Source organism: Myxocyprinus asiaticus, chromosome 21 (genome assembly GCF_019703515.2).
Source record: "Myxocyprinus asiaticus isolate MX2 ecotype Aquarium Trade chromosome 21, UBuf_Myxa_2, whole genome shotgun sequence".
NCBI lineage: Eukaryota > Metazoa > Chordata > Actinopteri > Cypriniformes > Catostomidae > Myxocyprinus > Myxocyprinus asiaticus.
Window position 1 is genome coordinate 9,982,483 of NC_059364.1, and position 20,349 is coordinate 10,002,831.

At 37.8% G+C, this 20,349-nt stretch overlaps 1 protein-coding gene across 1 annotated transcript in view; it reads left to right on the forward strand.

Annotated features, from left to right (window-relative positions):
• LOC127412433 (zinc finger matrin-type protein 4-like) overlaps positions 1 to 19,215 on the forward strand; it is a 120,434-nt gene extending 101,219 nt beyond the window's left edge. The window contains exon 7 of the mRNA XM_051648779.1: positions 15,437 to 19,215. Within this exon, the coding sequence (XP_051504739.1) occupies positions 15,437 to 15,458 (22 nt within the window). The 3' untranslated portion in view covers positions 15,459 to 19,215. The remainder of the gene's footprint in view (positions 1 to 15,436) is intronic.
• The last annotated feature ends 1,134 nt before the right edge of the window (positions 19,216 to 20,349 follow it).

Genomic DNA, 20,349 nt, shown 5'->3' on the forward strand with positions numbered 1-20,349 from the left:
TCTGCATCAGTGAAAGAATATACATTCGAGAACCATTAACAGTGCCAAACATTAGGAAAATCAATTGGTTCCATTATTATAATTGTTTTTTTTGTTTGTTTTTTTTTTATGAAACCATTTCTGGATTCCCAACCCTAGTAAGAAAGCACAGGATAGCGATGATGTTCACTGACCCATTTTCCTTCTGTGATAGTGTGCGAGAGCCTGAGAGAAGGTACTTTCGGCTCACCTCGTGACAAAAATGAAATAAGGGGTGAGGAAAAGAGAGAATGAAAAGAGATGGCAAGAGAATGAGGGGGACTAGACGAAGGACGGTGAGCTGCTTCAACAAGTCTTGCTGATTGATTAGATGAGAGCGATGTAATCAAAATCCTTCGTACCACTGTTTAGACCCTCTTGGGCTGCCTGGAACAAGATAGGAGGTTCCATCTCATTGAGCTTCCCCTACCTGTGTAATTACTCTTCTTGAACTCCAGTCCTTTCCTCAGAGAAAGTCCTGGGGAACAGGACTGAGGATGGGCAGACAGTGCCGCCTCTGGTGGGAAAGAGCTGATCTGGGGAGTTCACCAGACAGATTTAGACTTACAGCCTTTCCAGTCCTAAATGAAGAAGCCACAAAAAAACAAAAGCAAATGGTAGCTTGAACTATCTGCATTGCAATGAGAATGTGACAAAATGCCATGACGTTTTGAATATGCATTTATCCATAGCGACTTACAAATGAGAATAAAGGATCAAGGATAAGCAATGAATGGAAAAACATGACACCCATCACCTGTATGTATGTACAACGGAACAGTGTGCTTGCAAAGCATTGGCCAAGCATTTACGTCTGAATGTTTCTGGCCTAGAGTTCACCTGGCTCACTCCAGGAGAGTGGGAACTCATTCACAGGGAAGATTGCTGTTGATGGACAGGCAACGAATGTTACATTTTATCTTGCTGCTTTTATATAACTCTGCAATGAGCTGTCTAATGTACGGCCGGGTGCTGGGTGAGAGAGTGGCTTTGGGGATTATACCATCCTGTCTCCAGGGGTCGATGGGGTGCGAACTGATGTGGGCACGGCTCCCTTTGGATGAGCGTGGAGTCATGTAATGAGCTTTGGTGGGGTGAAGAGTCATTGGCTGACAGTCTCTGTGGATTAGTTCCTTGCACAGCACAGGCATAAAGGGAGACTGGCTGTAAAAACAGATTTCTCTTCCCGTCCTTCAGGGGGACAAGCATGAGTCTTTAATCTGACTGCCTTCCTTTCTTTTGCCTTCTCTCAGCTTTTTCATGCTGCATCTCATAAGTCATGCAAACTCCCAGCTTTGCATTAAAGGCTAGAAGTTGCTTTTAGTAGGTCAATATCTGTTAAACTTTTCATCTTACGAATGTGATTAATGAGCATGAGAGTGCAAATTGTCTTTTTGAAACTCGCATATATATCTCTTGCATTCATGAAGTTAAGGCATAGTTAAACCTTAGAAAACAGCTTCGCTGAGCTATTTACTGTAAGTCTTTTGGAACTGTGCCTCTTAAACTCCACTTAGTAAAACCCCAGTTAGTACTTATTTGTCTTGAATTATGTTTCTTAATATCACTGTAAATGCTGGCATGTTTGTGTTTTGTAATGGAGAGATGAGAGTGCTTTCTAACCTCATAATGGATGTGAGGCATCTACGGCGAGACACATTAGCAAACAGTCCAGCTCAAATTCCTGTAGTTGCATCATTAATGCTATGGCATACCCTGCCGAAAAAAGCATTTTAAAACAAGTTGGTTTGCTGGTCTTAGCTGGTCTCCCAGCCTGGTCAGGTTGGTCTGTTTGCTGGTTTTTGAGGGATTTTGGTCACTTGTCAGCTGGGAGACCAGCTAGCCTAGCTTATTCCGGGTTCAATACAAGTTAAGCTCAATCAACAGATTTTGTGGCATAATTTTGATTACCAGAAAAATTATGACATTTAAAGTTATATCCAATTTTACAAATTGTTACCATGACGACATAATGCTGTTAACCCTAAAACGACCATAAAAACAACAATTTAACAACAACTTTACAGCTCAAATAATACCCAATTTTTAACAGAATTTTTTCATTATAAGCTGCACATTTCCGCCTTTAAACCCTCCAAAAATTGGCCCCATTCACTTCCATTGTAAATGCCTTACTGTAACATAGATGTTTGCTTTTTTAAAAGAAAAGGTTGTTGAAATTATTTTACGTGGTAATCAACATTAGGCCACAAATGCGGTCGATTGACCTTAACTTGTATTAAACCAGCTAAGACCAGCAGAACATCTTGGTTAAACCAGGCTGGTTTAAACTGTTTTTGTTTTTTTGTTTTTCAGCAGGGTTCAGTGGTATTCTAGATAATTGTGTGCTTCCAACTTTGTGGCAAAAGTTTACTCCACATACTTTTGGCCATGTAGTGTGCTGGTAGAGGAGCATAAAGGATAAACCATCATTTTAGATGCTAAATGGTTCTGTAAGATTCCTCTCAAATTATTTTGTGTCAAGACACCATAGCAAAACTTGTTAGCACCCTACCAGGTGGTGACATAAATAACTAGGCTCACTGTATCCTCATTAGTCTACATATGCCAGGGTTTTTCTCTGTGCCTGTGCCACCAAAAAGCTCCATTTAAACTGCATAAAAATACTTTTTGTCTTGTTTTCCCAATAAAAAACAAACAAAATCTAAACATCCTTAAAAGCAGAAGCAAAATGACATGCACTATAAAATCTTATTATAAGAGAAATGTCACAAGAAAAAAAAAAATAAAAAATTGCCAATGGGGTAAGAAAAATGAAACTTGTTTTATGTTTAAATCAAGTTTTTTCCAACTGGAAAAAAAAAGCTGATGCAATTTTTTCAAAGACTTTCTCCCATCCCAGCTTAAAATGCAGACGACTAAGTAAACCATTCGTAGGTTGATTTCCCCAAAAAGTGTAACACTGCTCTGTGGTTTCTTTTTGGGTCCCGACCAACCCGATACAGCAATATTCACTCAACCAATGGCATGAGTTGGGGGTGGGACTTTGGTTATTTAATTAAACTACTTTAGGGAGTATACAGGACAGCAGTTTGAAAACAATATTTATTTTTTGCAGTTTTGTTTAGTGACACTGATTGTGCAGACATTACAAACTTCAGGTTTAGTATTTTATGTCATGTGCTTCTTAAAGGAATAGTTCACCCAAAAATGAAAATTCTCTCATCGTTTACTTACCCTCATGCGATACCAGATATGTATGACATTCTTTTTTCTACAGATCACAAACGAAGATTTTTAGAAGAATATCTCAGCTCTGTTGGTCTTTTCAATGCAAGTGAATGGTGGCCAGAAATCAGAAGGTCCAAAGAGCAGATAAAAGCAGCTTAAAAGTAATCCATATGACTCCAGTGGTTAAATCCATATCTTCAAAGACGATATAAGAAGTGTGGGTGAAAAACAGATCACTTTTCAACTTTTTTACTATAAATCTCCACAGGTGTGAAAGTGAAACTAATCAAGCGCCACATGTGACTTTTAGGTGGTTTTCACACTGGGCACGTTTATTTCGGTCCGAATCCGAGCACGATATGATTCTGTCAAACCCTGGTGCTTTTCCGTCATCAACTTGCATCATCACAAACGTGCACATGATGGAAAACACGATGCGGGTAGCTTTATTTGTGTGTTTTTTAATTAATTTTATGTCATGATGCGCACTAGAGCGAACGACACTCAAAGGCACGGGAAGGGGGGTGCTGAAGCTCCCCCGAGTGAGCAAGACTGGAAAACAGAATCAATGAAATTTCATATATTTCATTGTATTTATGCAGTATATATAATGCCATTTTCACTTTCAGTATATGATTTATGTTAATAAAAATGCCGTCACAGAGAGATTTGTCATGCTTGTGGGCAGGGCTCTGCCGAACTGATGGTGATGTGTACTAGTGAACTTTTTATTCTCCTTTTTTCCTTTTATTTGCACAATAGCAAAAAAAGTGATCGTTAACAATGAAACAGTAATTTGCCAGTAAATTACAATTAAATTGTGTAATCATTAATGTTGTTTAATAATAAATATTGTTGTGTATTATTAAAGTTTATATGAATAAAAACGAATTAATCAATCCTCAATATTAATTTTTTTTATTTGGAAGAATATTGTGCTTTACTCATGTTTAAGCTCATCCTTTGAAATCTTTAACATAATCGCTTGTATATCAAAAATCTCATGAAAACTAACTTTTCTGAGGACACAGCTGGTTGCACTCTCACTCACACACATATACAGTATAAAAGGCACCTCACACTTTTCTGTGTCTCACGTTTCCCTGACACTCGTGATGCACGTGTGTGTTTGTTTTTGTGAAACTGATGGTGTCATCATGCTTGAATCGACAAAAACGCATGCGCATTTTTCTTCCTGACCAAGTGCAGACCTGAGTACAGGTTGCTTTCTCACTCACGTGAACCATGCCACAGATTGCAGCTGAGCTCAGACCACCTCCTACAGGTAGTCTCGGGTACGGTACGGTGGTCCACTCCCCTGTCTGCAAAACAGCTTTCACATTACTGACTTTTCATGTGAACCGTGCTCTGTTTTGGACTAAACTGCCAATGTGAAAGCCAACTTAGATCTCATGCCATATGAGGGTGAGTAAATTATGAGAGAAATTTCCCTTTAAGTAAATGTACTGTATGTGGTGCTAAGGATGTTTACATAGTCTGTTTGTGCTTGGAGAAGACTTAGCAACAAAATTATTGTTTGCATTGTAGCTGGCCAAGGCTAAATTGGGCACCTTTGGAGGCAAAGAAATTGTGAAATGGATTGTCATGCAAATAGATAGCAGTAATCATGAGATGTATTATGGAGCATAAGCTTAAATTGCCTGTCTGCACAGGCTCAAAAAGTTGCCAGTATGTCATGGCATTCAAATAATATGCAGTCTAATGTAAGCCAGCAAGCTGTCCAACTCCAGCCAAAGAGCCAGACAGAGGAAAGGGACAAAGAACACACCAATACTTCAACAGGATCTCCGGAGATGAGTCACAACTGACAGTGTTTTTTTAAGACTTGTGTAAATAGGCACGTCCAACGCGAGTCTGCCCTCGCAGTGATGCTGAAGGGGAAGGCTGATGTCAGCTCCTCTTTCTTCTGCTGTCACTCTGGCGGATTTGAGCGGATACAGGAGGATCGTGACCCCTCTGGCGCCCTCACACAAACACCTCAGACTCATTTTGGCATTGGCTGTGATGGTAGCTCCCCTTCACCTGGGATGTCAGGGTTGGCACTGTTTCAAGCTGACGACTGTCTCTGTGACTAACTAAACACAGCACAATCCGTGAGCACAGACACACACAGTATATCAACACTATAGAAATGTGTGTAGTTGAATATCTGGCTATGAGACGTGCCAAGCCATTTGTTAAAACACTTACTAGTACATTGTAAGTCTTACAGGCATTTTATATGGTGTTTTGCAATTTTAAGTGGGTAAACCTTTGAATTGAGCAACTGTACAACTAGTAAAGATAAAGCAAAATCTCAGAATTGCATTGCGAAAATAGCACATATTCAAACTTGCACATAGTGTTCTGTTTCCGAATATGTGACCAATAGCATTTGGTGTCAAACCTAGCATGACACATAAATGCACCATGTTTTGAATCTGATTTTTGACGCTTTTTCAAAGCTTCGGTGGAGGGGAAGACTTCAGCCTCCTCATTCGGTCTGTTCCTCTCACAAAGTTATTGGAAAAACCACACAAGTCATATGGACTATTTTAATGGAGCTTTTATGGTACTTTTTTGTCCTTTTTGGAGCTTGGCAGCATTGGTCACTATGAACTGTAGTTTCTACTCTATTAATGTTGGAAGGAAATGAGAAAGAATTAAAAGAAAAAAGCATAAAGATGTCTGGAGAAGAGAGATGCAGGGAGGTAAAGGTGTTTCTACTGCTGGGTCTATTAAAATCTGTATTTCTGTCAAAGTGATGGAGAGTAAGTCTGCGTTTATGGGCCATTAAAGAAAGTGGGGTAGGTGTGGGGCAGACACCCTACAAATTGTATTCACTTTAGTCTACTACTCAATGTACTGTGAGTCACTCTGTTCTGCTGTGGCAGTTCAAGGCACTCTGATATTCTTTTGAAAATTCTGTTGAGCGAATTCACTAACAATTGCGGCACTTTAGTGTCTAGTATTTCAGTGCAAAACTCATGTTCACATACCACCTGCAGTCCAACATAACCAGGCATTGCACTGGTATAGCATATTCCATTCTTTTCACTGCAAACATGCATTGTTTCACTGTATGCAAACGATGTTCATTATACACTCACTGAGCACTTTATTAGGCACACCTGTACACCTACTTATTCGTGGGATTATCTAATCAGCCAACTGTGGTCAGGTCAGAAGCTTCAGTTAATATTCACATCAACCATCAGAATGGGGAAAGAATGTGATCTTCGTGATTTCGACCGTGGCATGATTGTTGGTGTTAAACAGGCTGGTTTGAGTATTTCTGTAACTGCTGATCTCCTGAGATTTTCATGCACAACAGTCTCTAGAGTTTACTCTGTGAGTGGTGCCAAAAACAAAAAACATACAGTGAGCGGCAGTTCTGCGGACAGAAACGCCTTGTTGAGGAGAAAGTTCAACGGAGAATGGCCAGACTGGTTTGAGCTGACAGAAGGCTACGGTAACTCAGATAACCACTCTGTACAATTGTAGTGAGCAGAATAGCATCTCAGAATGCACAACACGTCAAACCTTGAGGTGGATGGGCTACAAAAGCAGAAGACCACGTCAGAAACTTTATTAGGACCATAGTGTTCCTAATAAAGTGCTCAGTGAGTGTAGAATGCGCTAGATTCACAAACAAAAGCACTATTGTACTGACTCATTTTACTCAGCACTATTACTACTCTCCAAAAACTGGCTGTAAACTGAATTTGATTTTAAAGGGATGTTTGTGTAAATTGTCTAGTGATCATGGCCTCATGCATTTATCAAATGATGTAGATGTGACATATCTGACATATCTAGATCTGTGGTGTGATCAAGTTTTTTTTTTTTTTTTTTTTTTTTTTGGCATTTTAAAGAGCATATTCAGGTGTCTGGATCAAAGTGGTGGAATATTTTTTCCATGGAGATATCATAAAGTACTTCATAAAATAGTTCAAAGCCATGAATCAAACCAACAAGCTCAGAGGTGAATCACAACATTGCAAACTTTGATTTGAAGCACAAAAGTATTTGAAAATTGGACAAAAAGACAAAGATACTAGACTTTGCACTTGACGTCTTTAAGCTCCTGAGACCAGAGTGTGACTGCAGTGTGCATTTTCTATTTCCCTTTTTATCTGCAACTAGTAGCACCTAATAAACATGCAAATAATAATAATAATAATAATAATAATAATAATAATACTTTCTAGACCAAATTGTTTCCTACAAATTGATGTCAACATATGTGCCAAACATCATCTGCAGCCTGAAACTGAACTTTTGGTCGGATTTTAGGAATGGATGCACTTAGCTACATAAGAAAGCGATAGGATGCTCCATTGCTCTCTTGCTCCCTATTTAGTGAATGACTTAACTTAAGTTCTGTCTGTCTGCATTCATCTCAGAACAGTTCAAAATGCACCTTATTTTCATCCTAACTCCATATAAAGCCTCTGAAAGCTACATTTTTCAGCTTTTGGTTGAACCCATTGATTCTCAATGTAATAATGCACAGTAAATATAGGATTCCTACGGAAAAAAATGCGCTAAAGTACACATTAGTGTACACTGTGTTTAGCAGCATGGCGTTCTGCGATAAATCGCACAAATTTAGAAAATGACATATCGGATGAAATTAGAGACTCTTATCTTTTGACTTTAGTGTAAAAATTTATTTAGTTTTCTTACCAGACATTTTTGTTGGCATTTCTCCCAAAGTCAAACTCGGCTGTGATCAGCGCCATGTTGTTTTGTCACATGTATCAAAAGTTTAACCCTTTACTAACAGCACAGAGTCTTCTGAACTGAGATCAGTCGGTTTAAATGAATTGAAATTATGCAAAAAAATTGACTAAATTCAACGTCCACGCATGTGTACGCAGGATCGCACAAGGTTAATGAGGGAATAAAGCATTGTAAATGATGTTAAAGTGACTTAAAAACATTGGAAAAACATAAAACTATTGATTTAAAGTTGTTTATTATTTTAGAATCAATATATCAAACTAAATTATACTGCAAAATATGCAGATATATACAAACAGGGACTAAAAACGGTTCAAGGAATGAAAACGAACAAAATTTTTAGCAGAACATAACCAAAAACCGGTGACTGAAAACAAAGTGATTATCAATTGTTCCGGAGTGAAAACGTTATTTTTAAATGCTGGTAACCTGTTATAACTGATTAATTTTGTTCCGATAATTTTTTCATGAAACTAAAGGCCAAAGGGTTTATCAAAGTATATTTTTTTAACTACACCTCTTCATGTTGCCCAAAAAAATTAAACATGTGCTTTGATCCTGATTGAAACTGCTGCATCACACATGTCTTTGCCTAACTGTCTGTTGTGGATGTCACATTCTGTGAATGAAGAGCTTTTTTAACAACTATGTATAATTACTACATATACATGCACAGCTAATCCAGATACAAGGAAAACATTATTAGAGGTAAAAAGTACATTTCTCAGTGGTTTCCAAGTCTTCACTGAATTATTGTTAAATATGATGCATTAATACAGATTTGATGCTGCCAGGTTTTGACTGAGAAGCAGATCTGTAAATAAAATTATATTTAACTGTTAATTAACTGCTTGTTATGATTTCTATGCCGATAAATCCACCACACAGGAAGAAAATTAATAGCTTATTTTTCCTTATTTTGATGAGGCAAGTGGCTTATTTTGGCCTTGTTTTTCCAGACTGCTTGTTTCTCTTGGGAGATCTGGCAACACTGCAACTGGTATTTCACCCACCCCTTAGCGCAGAGTACTGTTATTTAAAAAAATTATTGTATTAACTGTTATTTTATTTTGTTCTAACCGGTAACCTTTAGGAAAGGAGGATGTGGAACTTTTGAACCGGAACGAAAAAATAAAGTTTTTGCATTATGGAAGTGGGCGGTCACAGCAGAGCTCTTTTGCAGCGATTTGTTGCCTCAACTCTCTGATTGGTGGATCTTTCCATTCAGGATCATTTGTAGTGTAGTTCTTCACTAGAAATTACACTTAGAAACAAGATTTTCAAAAAATGAAGTTGAAATAATGTGGACTGATTGCTTTTTACAAAAGCATATACCATCAATTAACAACCTCGGTGCTCACGGCAGGTCTGTCTTTATAGGTTTATAAGTTATCGTTAAAGGTGCTATATGTAAGATTGACAGCAAGTGTTTGGAATGGGTACTGCAGTCCAAATTCAAAATATTGGAGAGTTGTCTGCCCTGCCCCAGACTCGAAGCTCATGTGGGTTGCCAGAATGAGGACACACAACAGGATCCGTTTTAAAGGATTTCTGGGCTTTAAGCTGTCTCCATCTTCCAAAGGCATCTCCAATATTTGTCCTTGTTTTACTATGCCTCTGGTCATGGTGCTTTTTAGATGGATGGCAAAATAAGGAAAAAGCATGTTTTTTTTATGTCGGGTGGGATCTGTAATATCTGATCCAATTCGTTTGCTGGCTTCCATGGCTGCAGCACATGGCGTTGTTTGCCTGCAAACTTGTTCAAATCTGGCAACCCAGCGGTGTCGAAATACTATTGGTGAGTGGGCAGGCCAGAACATAAACAGAAATTCCGGCCCAGAATGGAAACTTCAAAGTAGAATATACTGGCTGTAGCACTGTTATCTGAGAAGCCAATATTTCAAATTAGCATGTTTCCTAATTTTCTAATGACATATTATGGTCATTTTATGATTTAGTACAGTAAATATATTACATATAGCACCTTTAATAATCAATTCCCCTGTGGAAAAAAATAATGGTATTTTTTTCTTCCAGCACCAGACTGTTGCACTCTATTGCCATGAGCAAATTGCAATCAGCAATCTTACTTTGTGGCTGTGTTTGCGCAATTAACTGATTTGCATACCAGTAATTCCTTTAGTGAATCAGATGCTAAAACAAAGATGATAACACGTACAAATAAACAATACTATCAGCAGGTGCAATTTTACCTTTTTTTTTTTTTTTTTCGGTATCACTCTGATAAGCATGTGTCCATTGTATAACTGGCAGGTTTGACAGATTTCAGGTTTAGAAAGATTATTCAACAGGCAAACTAGCAGGAGAGCAGATTTATTTTCTGTCCTGTTTGCACAAGCATGCAGACAGTGACCTCCCTAGAGGCTGAAAATTCCCCTGGTGTTAAGCTGTGTCACTGTTACAGGCTGGAGGACAGAGTAAGGTTGTGATTTATAAAAGAAACATATCCTAGTTGGCAGAATTAGGCGAGTTCCCTGTATTCCTCTAGAGGTGTCTGTGTGTGTGCAAATAAATGTTTGAAGAAAGTAAGATAAATATTCACTGGAACAATTTATGGATTAGATAGGTGTAAATATTTACACTGTGTCATTACATGCAAGCCAAAAAAACTCACACTCACTCTCTCGTCATGCTTGGCAGGTTTTACTGAGTTTCAAAAGAAGACATTTTATTGAGAATTCTTTTCCACTGTCAATAAAGATGCAAATTACAAGAACACTTTGACATGGTATACTGTATCAGAGATGGATTAACCACCGGGCCGATTGGGCCATTGCCCAGGGGACTCTAAACCCAAAGGGCCACTAGCTCTATATCAATTATTTATTTATTTTGAGATATCTATTAGAAATCCATGTAAATTTCAGCTTTATGTGAAATACCATTAATTCGGCCAAATGCGTGCTGGGCAACAGCAGCGTGAGCGCAGACACTCGAGTGCACGATCAGGGAATCTGCGTCTCACAGGTGCAACGCGTTTATTTGAAGGACTACAGAGAACAGCGTCTGATTTACAAAACTCTCCCAAATACAAAGATAAGGTGCCGTTTACCCTGGCTGTGTACAAAGCTGATGGTTTAAATTCATATAAGTGACAGAATTTGTGCAACAGTATAGAGTACTTTAAAATGTTTAAGTCCTGCATGCATTTAATGTTTAATGATAAAGAGAAAGGTGCCTTAATACCCTAAATACAGTATGTGCACGGTAACCTTTTGTAATATTTGGTTAACTGCAAGAGATCACGAACAGTTATTCTGATGCCATGCGGATGCGTCAAACACAATCTCAGATTAGCAGGGAATAAAGTGCATGGTGAGCTTTGAGCCTAATAGCACAATAGGCCTATACATTTTCAAATGATAAAATCACATTAAAGTCAAACAAAAATAATCTCTGTCACTGCCTGCAACATCGTAGGCCTATTCTTAATAAATAGAAAATGCGTAATTCTGCCCGGGCAGGTTCAATTTCCATGAGGCAGCGAAGTTTATAGGACTTCTTCGGGATGCTTTGATTTTGAAATGATTCAGCATTTAACATTTTAACTAATTATTGTCTGCACACCAGAGCAAAAGGGGGAAAAAATCACTCACCGTTTATCAAGCGCTGACCCTTTGCCAGGTGAAAAACAAGCTGGAATCATGTGTAACAGTCATGTGTCCTCTTTGCAACCTGAACTTCATCAGAATGTCGATTTGTGACACCAGCGCTGATGCAGCGCAACAAATGGCGAAACAGAACAGGTATCTCGAGATGCGTTAATAAATATTGAAATTCTTTTTAAGTTAAAGGTGAAGTAAGTCATATTAATCCAATACAATTTTTATCAAATTCTGCGAATATCTCTTCACGGTCCGCTAACTATCCGTTCTGTGTGTTCGCTGAAAAAGAAACCAGTGTTTGTACACAGCCCTGGCTCTGTAAATGGGAAAATAAACAAAGTGGATCGGACCGATCCTGTAATGTTGGTGTCTTGGAGTGGAAGAGGAAGAGAGGAGATGCAGGAGTAAAAACTTTAAATCCTTTAATCACAATCGTTGGAATAGAACAAACACTGGAGTGGAAACAAACACAAGGCTCAACAATAGTAATCGCTGGAGTGGAACAAATACAAAATCTAAACATCAAAGCTTAACACAACACTTCACAATGCAACACTTCAAGGACTGACAAATGATAAAAGAAACTAGAGGGTATTTATACACATAACTAAATGAGGGAATGGAATACAGGTGATGATAATAAGAAACAGATGGAAGTGATGAGGGCAGTGCACTGTGGGAAATGCAGTCCGAGGGAAAACTTCAAAATAAGAGTCCTTGAAGAAGATGATGGAGACAGACTGTGACAGATCCACACAACACTATTGCACGTACATGAATTTGGGGGGCAGAGCTTCTGAAGGAGCACTGAAGGGAGGGATGTGTTTGTTTGGCTGTTGAGTTCAAATATTAACAGGCTTTCTCAGGAATCGCTTACTCCACCTTTAACATTGTCTAAAAAAATTAAATGGTCCTGCGCGGTACGCTGAAAAAAGCGAGTTGTGGTACAACAATCAAAGACGTCCATCCAGTGTGTGTTTACATGGTCTCGACGCATGTGTGAACAGCCCGTAACTCGCCCTATAGCCTACTTGAAAAACTGACCCAAATCTGGCCCAAAACCTGTAGGTTTGTCGGGTACCGTCGGACTCAGGTCAGGTTGAAGACCTCTAAACTCTAGAATAACCGAATAGTGAATTTGGTATTTGAATACCGTGCATATCCCTATTAATAACGCATTATTTTGGATTGGTTCATAATTAAAAAGTACATATAACTAGCCGTGTAAGACATTGCTCCAAACTTTTCTTCCGTCAATTTGAAAAATCCAACCAAATCTGGCAAGCATCCTGTAGTGCATAAAGGTGAACGTAGTCACATGACACGTCATGGGTGGCCTCCATAGTGTACCAGCCCATGGGCCTCTCAGTTCTTAATCTGTCCTTGACTGTATCACATCCCAATGTTTTTACTTTTTGATTTGATCGTCAGATTACATTGCACTATAAAAATGACATTGCATTTTATCTAGCGTATGGGGTTTTTGAGTCACAGAAACTAAGAAAGATTAATTACTTTAATCTACATAAAAACACATGTTAGACCAACAATATTCCCCTAAATGTTAACAGTTGTCTGAATGAACAATTTCGTGTTAAACAATTTTGCTGATTTGAGAGTTCCCAGCATGCATTGTAATATGAATAATTTATGCGGTTAGTGTTTTAGGCTTATTTTTTTTGCTGTTTATTGACTATATTTATGCTGTTACTGTTGTTTTTTGTTGCCACTGTTAGTCAGTTGTTGTGTGGTAATGTTAGGAGCTCATCTTTTAACTTAATGAGGTTTGTTGATTGTCACCTTTATTGAGGTTTGTGTGTTAAGGGTTGAAGTCTGTTGTGTGTCTATGTCAAAAAAATGTACGTACTGCCTTGCCTTGTAAGACAAACCTCTCTTCAGAGGCAAAGATTCCAGTAAGCTTAAAATAACTGAAATTTTGACAAAATAAAAGTTCTCATTGCGAATTGTTAGTTGACTGAACAAGAAATTAGTCAAATTTTTGCATTTAGTGAATAAACTAATTCCATTGACTAAACAAAGCAATGTTAGAGGACAAATATTAAGATAGTTGTTGAGAGAACTCAAAAATCTTACTGCATCATGTTGCCATGATTTTTTTACGTTTGCTCAACAATTATTTTTTTACAGTGGTATTTGTCTACTAGGTCTCATAGAATCACGTTACTATACCTATTTTTTTGCAAAATTATTTTAACATGGCCCATTGTAAATATTGCAGCACTTATCTGCTGAAATAACTGAGATGCTAAAACAACAATTTTTATTTCCTTTCGCACAAATCACGAGTAAAACAGCAGATGATTCATTCATGCATTTTTCACCCTGTTCCTCACACAATGCTATTTTATGATATCAGAACACTTAGGGCCTATTTACACCTTGCATTAACATGCCTTTCATATCCGGATAGTATCTGGACATTCTTAAGCTGGATTGTATTTACACCTTGCAGTCAAATGCAATCAATATTACTAGCGCAAAATGGAAAACGCTACATACATATTACATCAGAAGCTGTAGCTGAAAATGATCCATCTTTGATGGATTCACATGACACGTGAGTCATAAAATGATTAGAAAACAGGAGAGAGACGAGATATTCCAAGTGTATTACAATAGAATAATTCATGGGATATTGTTTATTGTTCAGGTGACAAGACTGCAGAACGGTAGTGTCTGATGTGTTCTTCACACTGCTATGACAGAATGAACAGATAAAGGCAATAATCCACAACACAGCACTTTAACAACAGATGACTGTAGTGCAACCTCATCACATAATTAATTATCATGTAGTTGTATCTGGATAACAAAAACGCATTCACATTTACACCTTCTTTGAATATGGTCAGAATCCATTCCTGACCACCTCCGAATGTGGTTTTCCAATCATTATCCGATCACAGTGCATCTTGGGTGTATTTACACCCGTCATTTAATGTGGTCAAGTTCTATCTGATAGCAATCCGATCACTGAAAACGCATGTTAATGCAGGGTGTAAATGGGGCCTTATAGTGCATGACTTGTAAGGTGATATATTTTAACATTTACATTACATAACCAACTACATTTACAAGCTTGTATGAGTGATCAAATTGTCCGGTAGCTTAACTTGTAGAGTGTTGCACTTGAGATGCAAAACGACGTGGTTGCATCATCAATTGTGCTTTTCGTGTCACACTTGCTTTTTATGACACAATCAGTTAGGTTTAAGGTTTAGGGTAGGATGGTAGGTTTTGTTGATTTGAAACTCGATAGAGCATTATTATTAAAAACCTCATCTGTCTGAGAAATTTTAACTCACTTTTAGGGCAACTCAGTGGACACATCACCAACTCAGTGGACATTTCACCACGGAACTGCCGTAATGCGTAGGGAGCCACGTAAAATCATTTTGCTTAAATGTCACCACAGACACCTTATTTTCACAAGATCAGTGCATTGATCACAATCATGCATTGATTGTGAAAGGCATCAATGCAAACATAAACGCTGTCACAAAAGTGAAAACTGAAAAAAAAAAACTTTATAATAGTTTTTATATATTACACACATTCTACGGTCAAATATTTTTTGTAAAAAATTACTGCTAAACTGTATATCATTTTCCTAGTAACATGTCTTTCGTATCATTCCGCAAACTCTTTTTTACTTTAATTAATAATTTAAACTCAAATAAATATTTAATGTTGATTTATTCAATTATTTGGTACAGTAAGTAGCCTCCGCTTCATGTCTGATCACCCCTGTTGTGATAACAACCTTACATTATCCCTAGTTCCATATTCAGAGCATGATGTGATGAATGACCTTATTTTCTTTTCTATTTCAGTTTGAAACAACATCAGAAATGAAGAACAGGAAATACTGAGGCTGAAACAGAAAAAGAGACCATTTCAAGAACTTATGGAGCTACACATGATCTTTTGTTGTTTGGCCACGGGAATTGTTCGTCTACAATATTCGAGGTTCCTCAACTGTCAACCATTTTATATTTTTATTCACAAACGCAAAAAACATTGATCTACTTTGGGAATATCTCATCTGTCCTTACTTGAGCAAAAGGATTCCTATGATGTTCATCTATGAAGTTAACTGAACAATTTCAGTGATATTCACCTGGTTACATAAGCGCACCAGCCTGAATGGACAAAGAATGGTCCTGCTAGTTAATTTTTGCCTTTCAAACTCTTGTATGCAGTAGCCGGTCACTCTTCTCTACTCTTTAAACTGGCCATCGCTGCTTTGGTTTTTCACTTTGGCATGCTGATGACAGAAAGAGATCAACCTTTTAGAGTAACCGTGTTGTTTAAAGTCTCACTTTTGTGTGTGAATGCTGCCAGCGAGGAGCCAGTTCAACTGCCTTTGTGTGAGTTCTGTCATGGCTGTGGTTGAAAAGCCACATTTCAGCACTAATGTCAGCACTGTTTTCACAGTCTTACTACCACAGTTAGTGTCGTATAGGGCAGAACACTCCTACAGAGCTCTGATGCTGCTTAAACATTGATGTCAAATGGAATATAATCAATATAAAGGAGTCGAGATGCAGTGTGTTGGGATTTTTCATTATATCTCAATCACTAATAATTCACAGGGAAGGACATAAATGTGTAAACCAGGTGGCACTGAGCTTGATCTAAATCTATGCCAAAATGACTGCCTGTAAAACTAGAGCTCAGTGCCTGCAGTTTGAAGTATGAATGTTGTTTTGTTTGCTTTCTTACAACGTGGCATAGAAATAAAAAATGCAGAATTGTTGGTGTATTTCTCGTTATCGCAGATTATAGCTACTTAACTAAGACCTGGGGCCTCATTTGTAAAGACATGTGTATCTTCCTAAATGTGAATGTACTGTATGATAATTTCATAATTGTTCCTACGAATTACAGTGGGGGAAAAGTATGTGAACCCTTTGGAATTACCTGCATTTATGTATAAATTTGTCTCAAAATCTGGTTTGATCTTCATCTAAGTTACTATAATGAACAAACACAATCTGTTTTAACTAATAACACACAAATTATTGTATTGTTCTTGTACATATTAAATACATCATTCAAACATTCACAGTGTAGGTTGGAAAAGGGATGTGAACCCCTAGGCTAATGATGTCAACAAAACCCAATAAGAGTCAGGATTTGGCAAACCTGGCATCCAGTTAATGAAATGAGATTGGAGGTGTGGGTTAGAGCTACTTTGACTTGTAAAAACACTCAAACATTTTAAGTTTTCTATTCACAAGAAGCATTTGTGATGTGGACCATACCTCGCAAAAAAAGAGATCTCAGAAGACCTATGATCAAGAATTGTTGCTTTGCATAAAGCTGGAAAGGGTTACAAAGTTATCTCAAAGAGCTTAGATATGTATCTGTCTACAGTTAGACAACTTGTCTATAAATGGAGATGATTTAGTATTGTGGATACTCTCCCTAGAAGTGGCCATCCAGCCAAGATGACTCACAGGGCAAACCGCAGAATGCTCAATGAGGTAAAAAAAAGAACCAGAAAGTGACAGCTAAAGACTCAAAGGAATCATTGGAACTGGTTAACATCTCTGTTTATGAGTCTACTATACGGAAAACATTAAACAGGCATAGTGTCCATGGCAGGACACCACGAAGGAAGCTGCTGCTTTCCAACAAAAACATTGCTGCGTGCCTGAAGTTTGCCAAAAGACCACCTTGACACTCCACAGTGCTACAGGGTAAATGTTTTGTGGACTGATGAAACTAAGGTTGAATTGTTTGGGAATAACATGCAGCACTACATGTAGCTTAAAAAGGACACCACATAACAACATGAAAACATCATCCCAACGGTGGAGAATTATTATTTGGGGCTGCTTGCTGCTTCGGGGCCACGAACACATGCCATCATTGAGAGAAAATTAAATTCCCAAGTTTATCACAATATCCTTCAGGATAATGTCAGTGTAGCTGTGCTCCAGCTGAAGCTCAGTAGACATTGGGGGATGCAGCTGGACAATGGTCCTAAACATCGAAATAAATCCACTACAGAATGGCTTAAAAAAATCCACCTTTTGGAGTCACCTAGTCAGAGCCCAGACCATAACCCAATAGAGATGCTGTGGAATGATCTCAAGAGAGCCGTTCACACCAGATATACTAAGAATATAGCTGAGCTGAAGCAGCTCTGCAAGGAAGATTGGTCCAGATTTCCTTCCGAACGTTGTGCAGGTCTAATCCACTTAGTTAAGTTTATTGCTGGCAAAGGAGGTTATTGCTGACAAAGGAGGATCGACCAGTTAATAAATCCAAGGGTTCACTTACTTTTTCCACAGCTCTGTGAATGTTTAACGGGATGTGTTCAATAAAGACATGAAAGATTATAATTGTTTGTGTGTTGTTAGCTTAAGCGCATTGTGTTTGTCTATACTTCTGACTTTGATGAAGATGAGATCACATTTCATGACCAATTAATGCAGAAAAGCAGCTAATTCCAAAGGGTTCACATAATTTTCTTGCCACTGAATTTATTAAATGTCTGTATGCACGTAAAATATTCAGTTATTTCCTTTATTAATCCCGATTTGATTATCACCTCTACCATAGAATCAAATCGATGTACAGTATGTGCATTTTATAAATGAGGTCCCTGTTCTAAAATTGTGTCAAAATAGAGTGACATTTATGCAAATCAGAGTATTATGGTAGCGACCAAGCCAGATGTTTTAAAATGGTATGGTTGAATAATGCAAAAAAACTTTTTTGTAAATAATCTACGGTATACAAAACATATTGTTAGTTAAACACTTGACCAGCTCAACAAGGATGATTATTGTGGAGTATTTACTTGAAAAGATTTTTGTGTCTTGCCTTTTGGACAATACGTTATTGAATTGAAATTCTTAGGCTTTTACAAAACGTGTTGACACAGCCATCGAAGACCCCAATGATGTCTTTGTTGAAGGTGTTTAGTGGAATAATACACATGATTTACTGTAATTGAGACTACTGGATGGCTGTTATTTATATAGGATGCTAGGGTGGGAGTAAACTGAGCCTAGACACCTGTTTGACTCCAAATTAAATTATATGGCTTAGTCATTCTGTATTGCAAGAAATGTCAGAAAACTACTGTACTCTTCAGAAACACAAAGCACTGGGACAAAGGACAGTACATGGTTCCTACAAAGATACATAAATGTGATTTATTTGATGTGTGATTCACTTGATGTGCTGTATGGAGTGACAGATATTAAGAACAAACTCAGGCTGTTAAGATGTATCAGTTTATATCAGTTGTTGTTTAAACTCATCTCAGTCTTTAGCCTTTTGCTGATCATGTAAACTCAAATAGCAGTCTTGATGTCCCATGAATGGGAATGCAATTTCAACTAAATGTTAATTACAAATATTTGATGGTTAATATTCGCTGTAGGCTAAAAACGATATATTTATTATAAAAATATTTATTAAATACAATGTAGGAAAGCATATATGTGTTACTTGAAAGACTTTTGTGAATTTCTTGTGAAATTTTTTGTTTGTTTTTTTGACAGTGGAAATGGTGTTAAATCTGTAAGTCTGTACTGTGCACATTTGTAAATACACTTGATAATGATTATTTTCACTTTCAAACTATAAATGAGTCTCTGGGTAATGTGTTTCCTGTGACATTAGAATATCATCAACATAATAATTAATAATTATAATTATTATATTTATTTATCACACATTATACATTTGCACATATACAGTGAAATTCTTTTTTTCACATATCCCAGCTAAGCTGGGGTCAGAGTGCAGGGTCAGCCATGATATGGCACCCCTGGAGCAGATAGGGTCAAGGGCCTTGCTCAAGGGCCCAACAGTGGCATCTTGGCGGTGCTGGGGCTTGGACCCCTGACCTTCTGATCAGTAACCCAGAGCCTTAACCGCTGAGCCACCACTGCCCCTAATAGTATGCATCTTAAAGATTAATCTAATGCTCTCATAAATCAAACAAAGGTGCACAAGCAACCTCCGAGACACGTGTTTTGATTCCATGGAAACCAGGAAGTAATCACGTTCACATAAACAATGGTAAGTGCAATTCAGAGGTTGCATTTTCGCTCTAAAATAAAAAAAATATTTCACTGAGAGTTAGGTTTAGTGTTGGGGTTTGGGTTAGGGGTAGGGTAAATAAAAAATGCATTCCTGTTGACTGTATTTAGAACTAAAAACTTTTGGTGCTGCTTTGTGGATATTTCACCCGAAACACTTCCAGCTTTGGCCACTGGGGGAAGTACTTCGAATTTCGGTAAGCACAGACCGATTTAAACAGCAGATCTTTCAAACTACTATCCAAATTCCTAAATAAATTAATAATCCAAAGCATTTCTCTTAGTTTCTATTTATTTACATGCAAAGATGGCCAATGGCTTGAAAACCAAGCACTTACCAGATGATCAACTGGTAGATGTTCAAGACTGTCAGAGTTTTTTGCTTTAATGTTATATTTTGGCCACTAGAGGCCCTCATTGTGTTTCATTTCAGTTTTCCACCTTTGTATCATGTGTTATTGTTTTCACATGTGCCTCGTTCTGGGCTGTGTATTTAAGCTGATCACTTCCTTTTGTTTCTTTGCTTGGTTATTGATGTTCCTAGCCAGTTGCTGCCGTAAGTCTGCTCTAGTTCTAAGTACTAAACTTTGAATGCCTTTTGGATTGTTTTTTTCCCTGTGTTTATTTTTGCTGTTTTTTGGTGTCTTTTTCCTGAGTCCTTTGGAGATTATTCCCTCCTT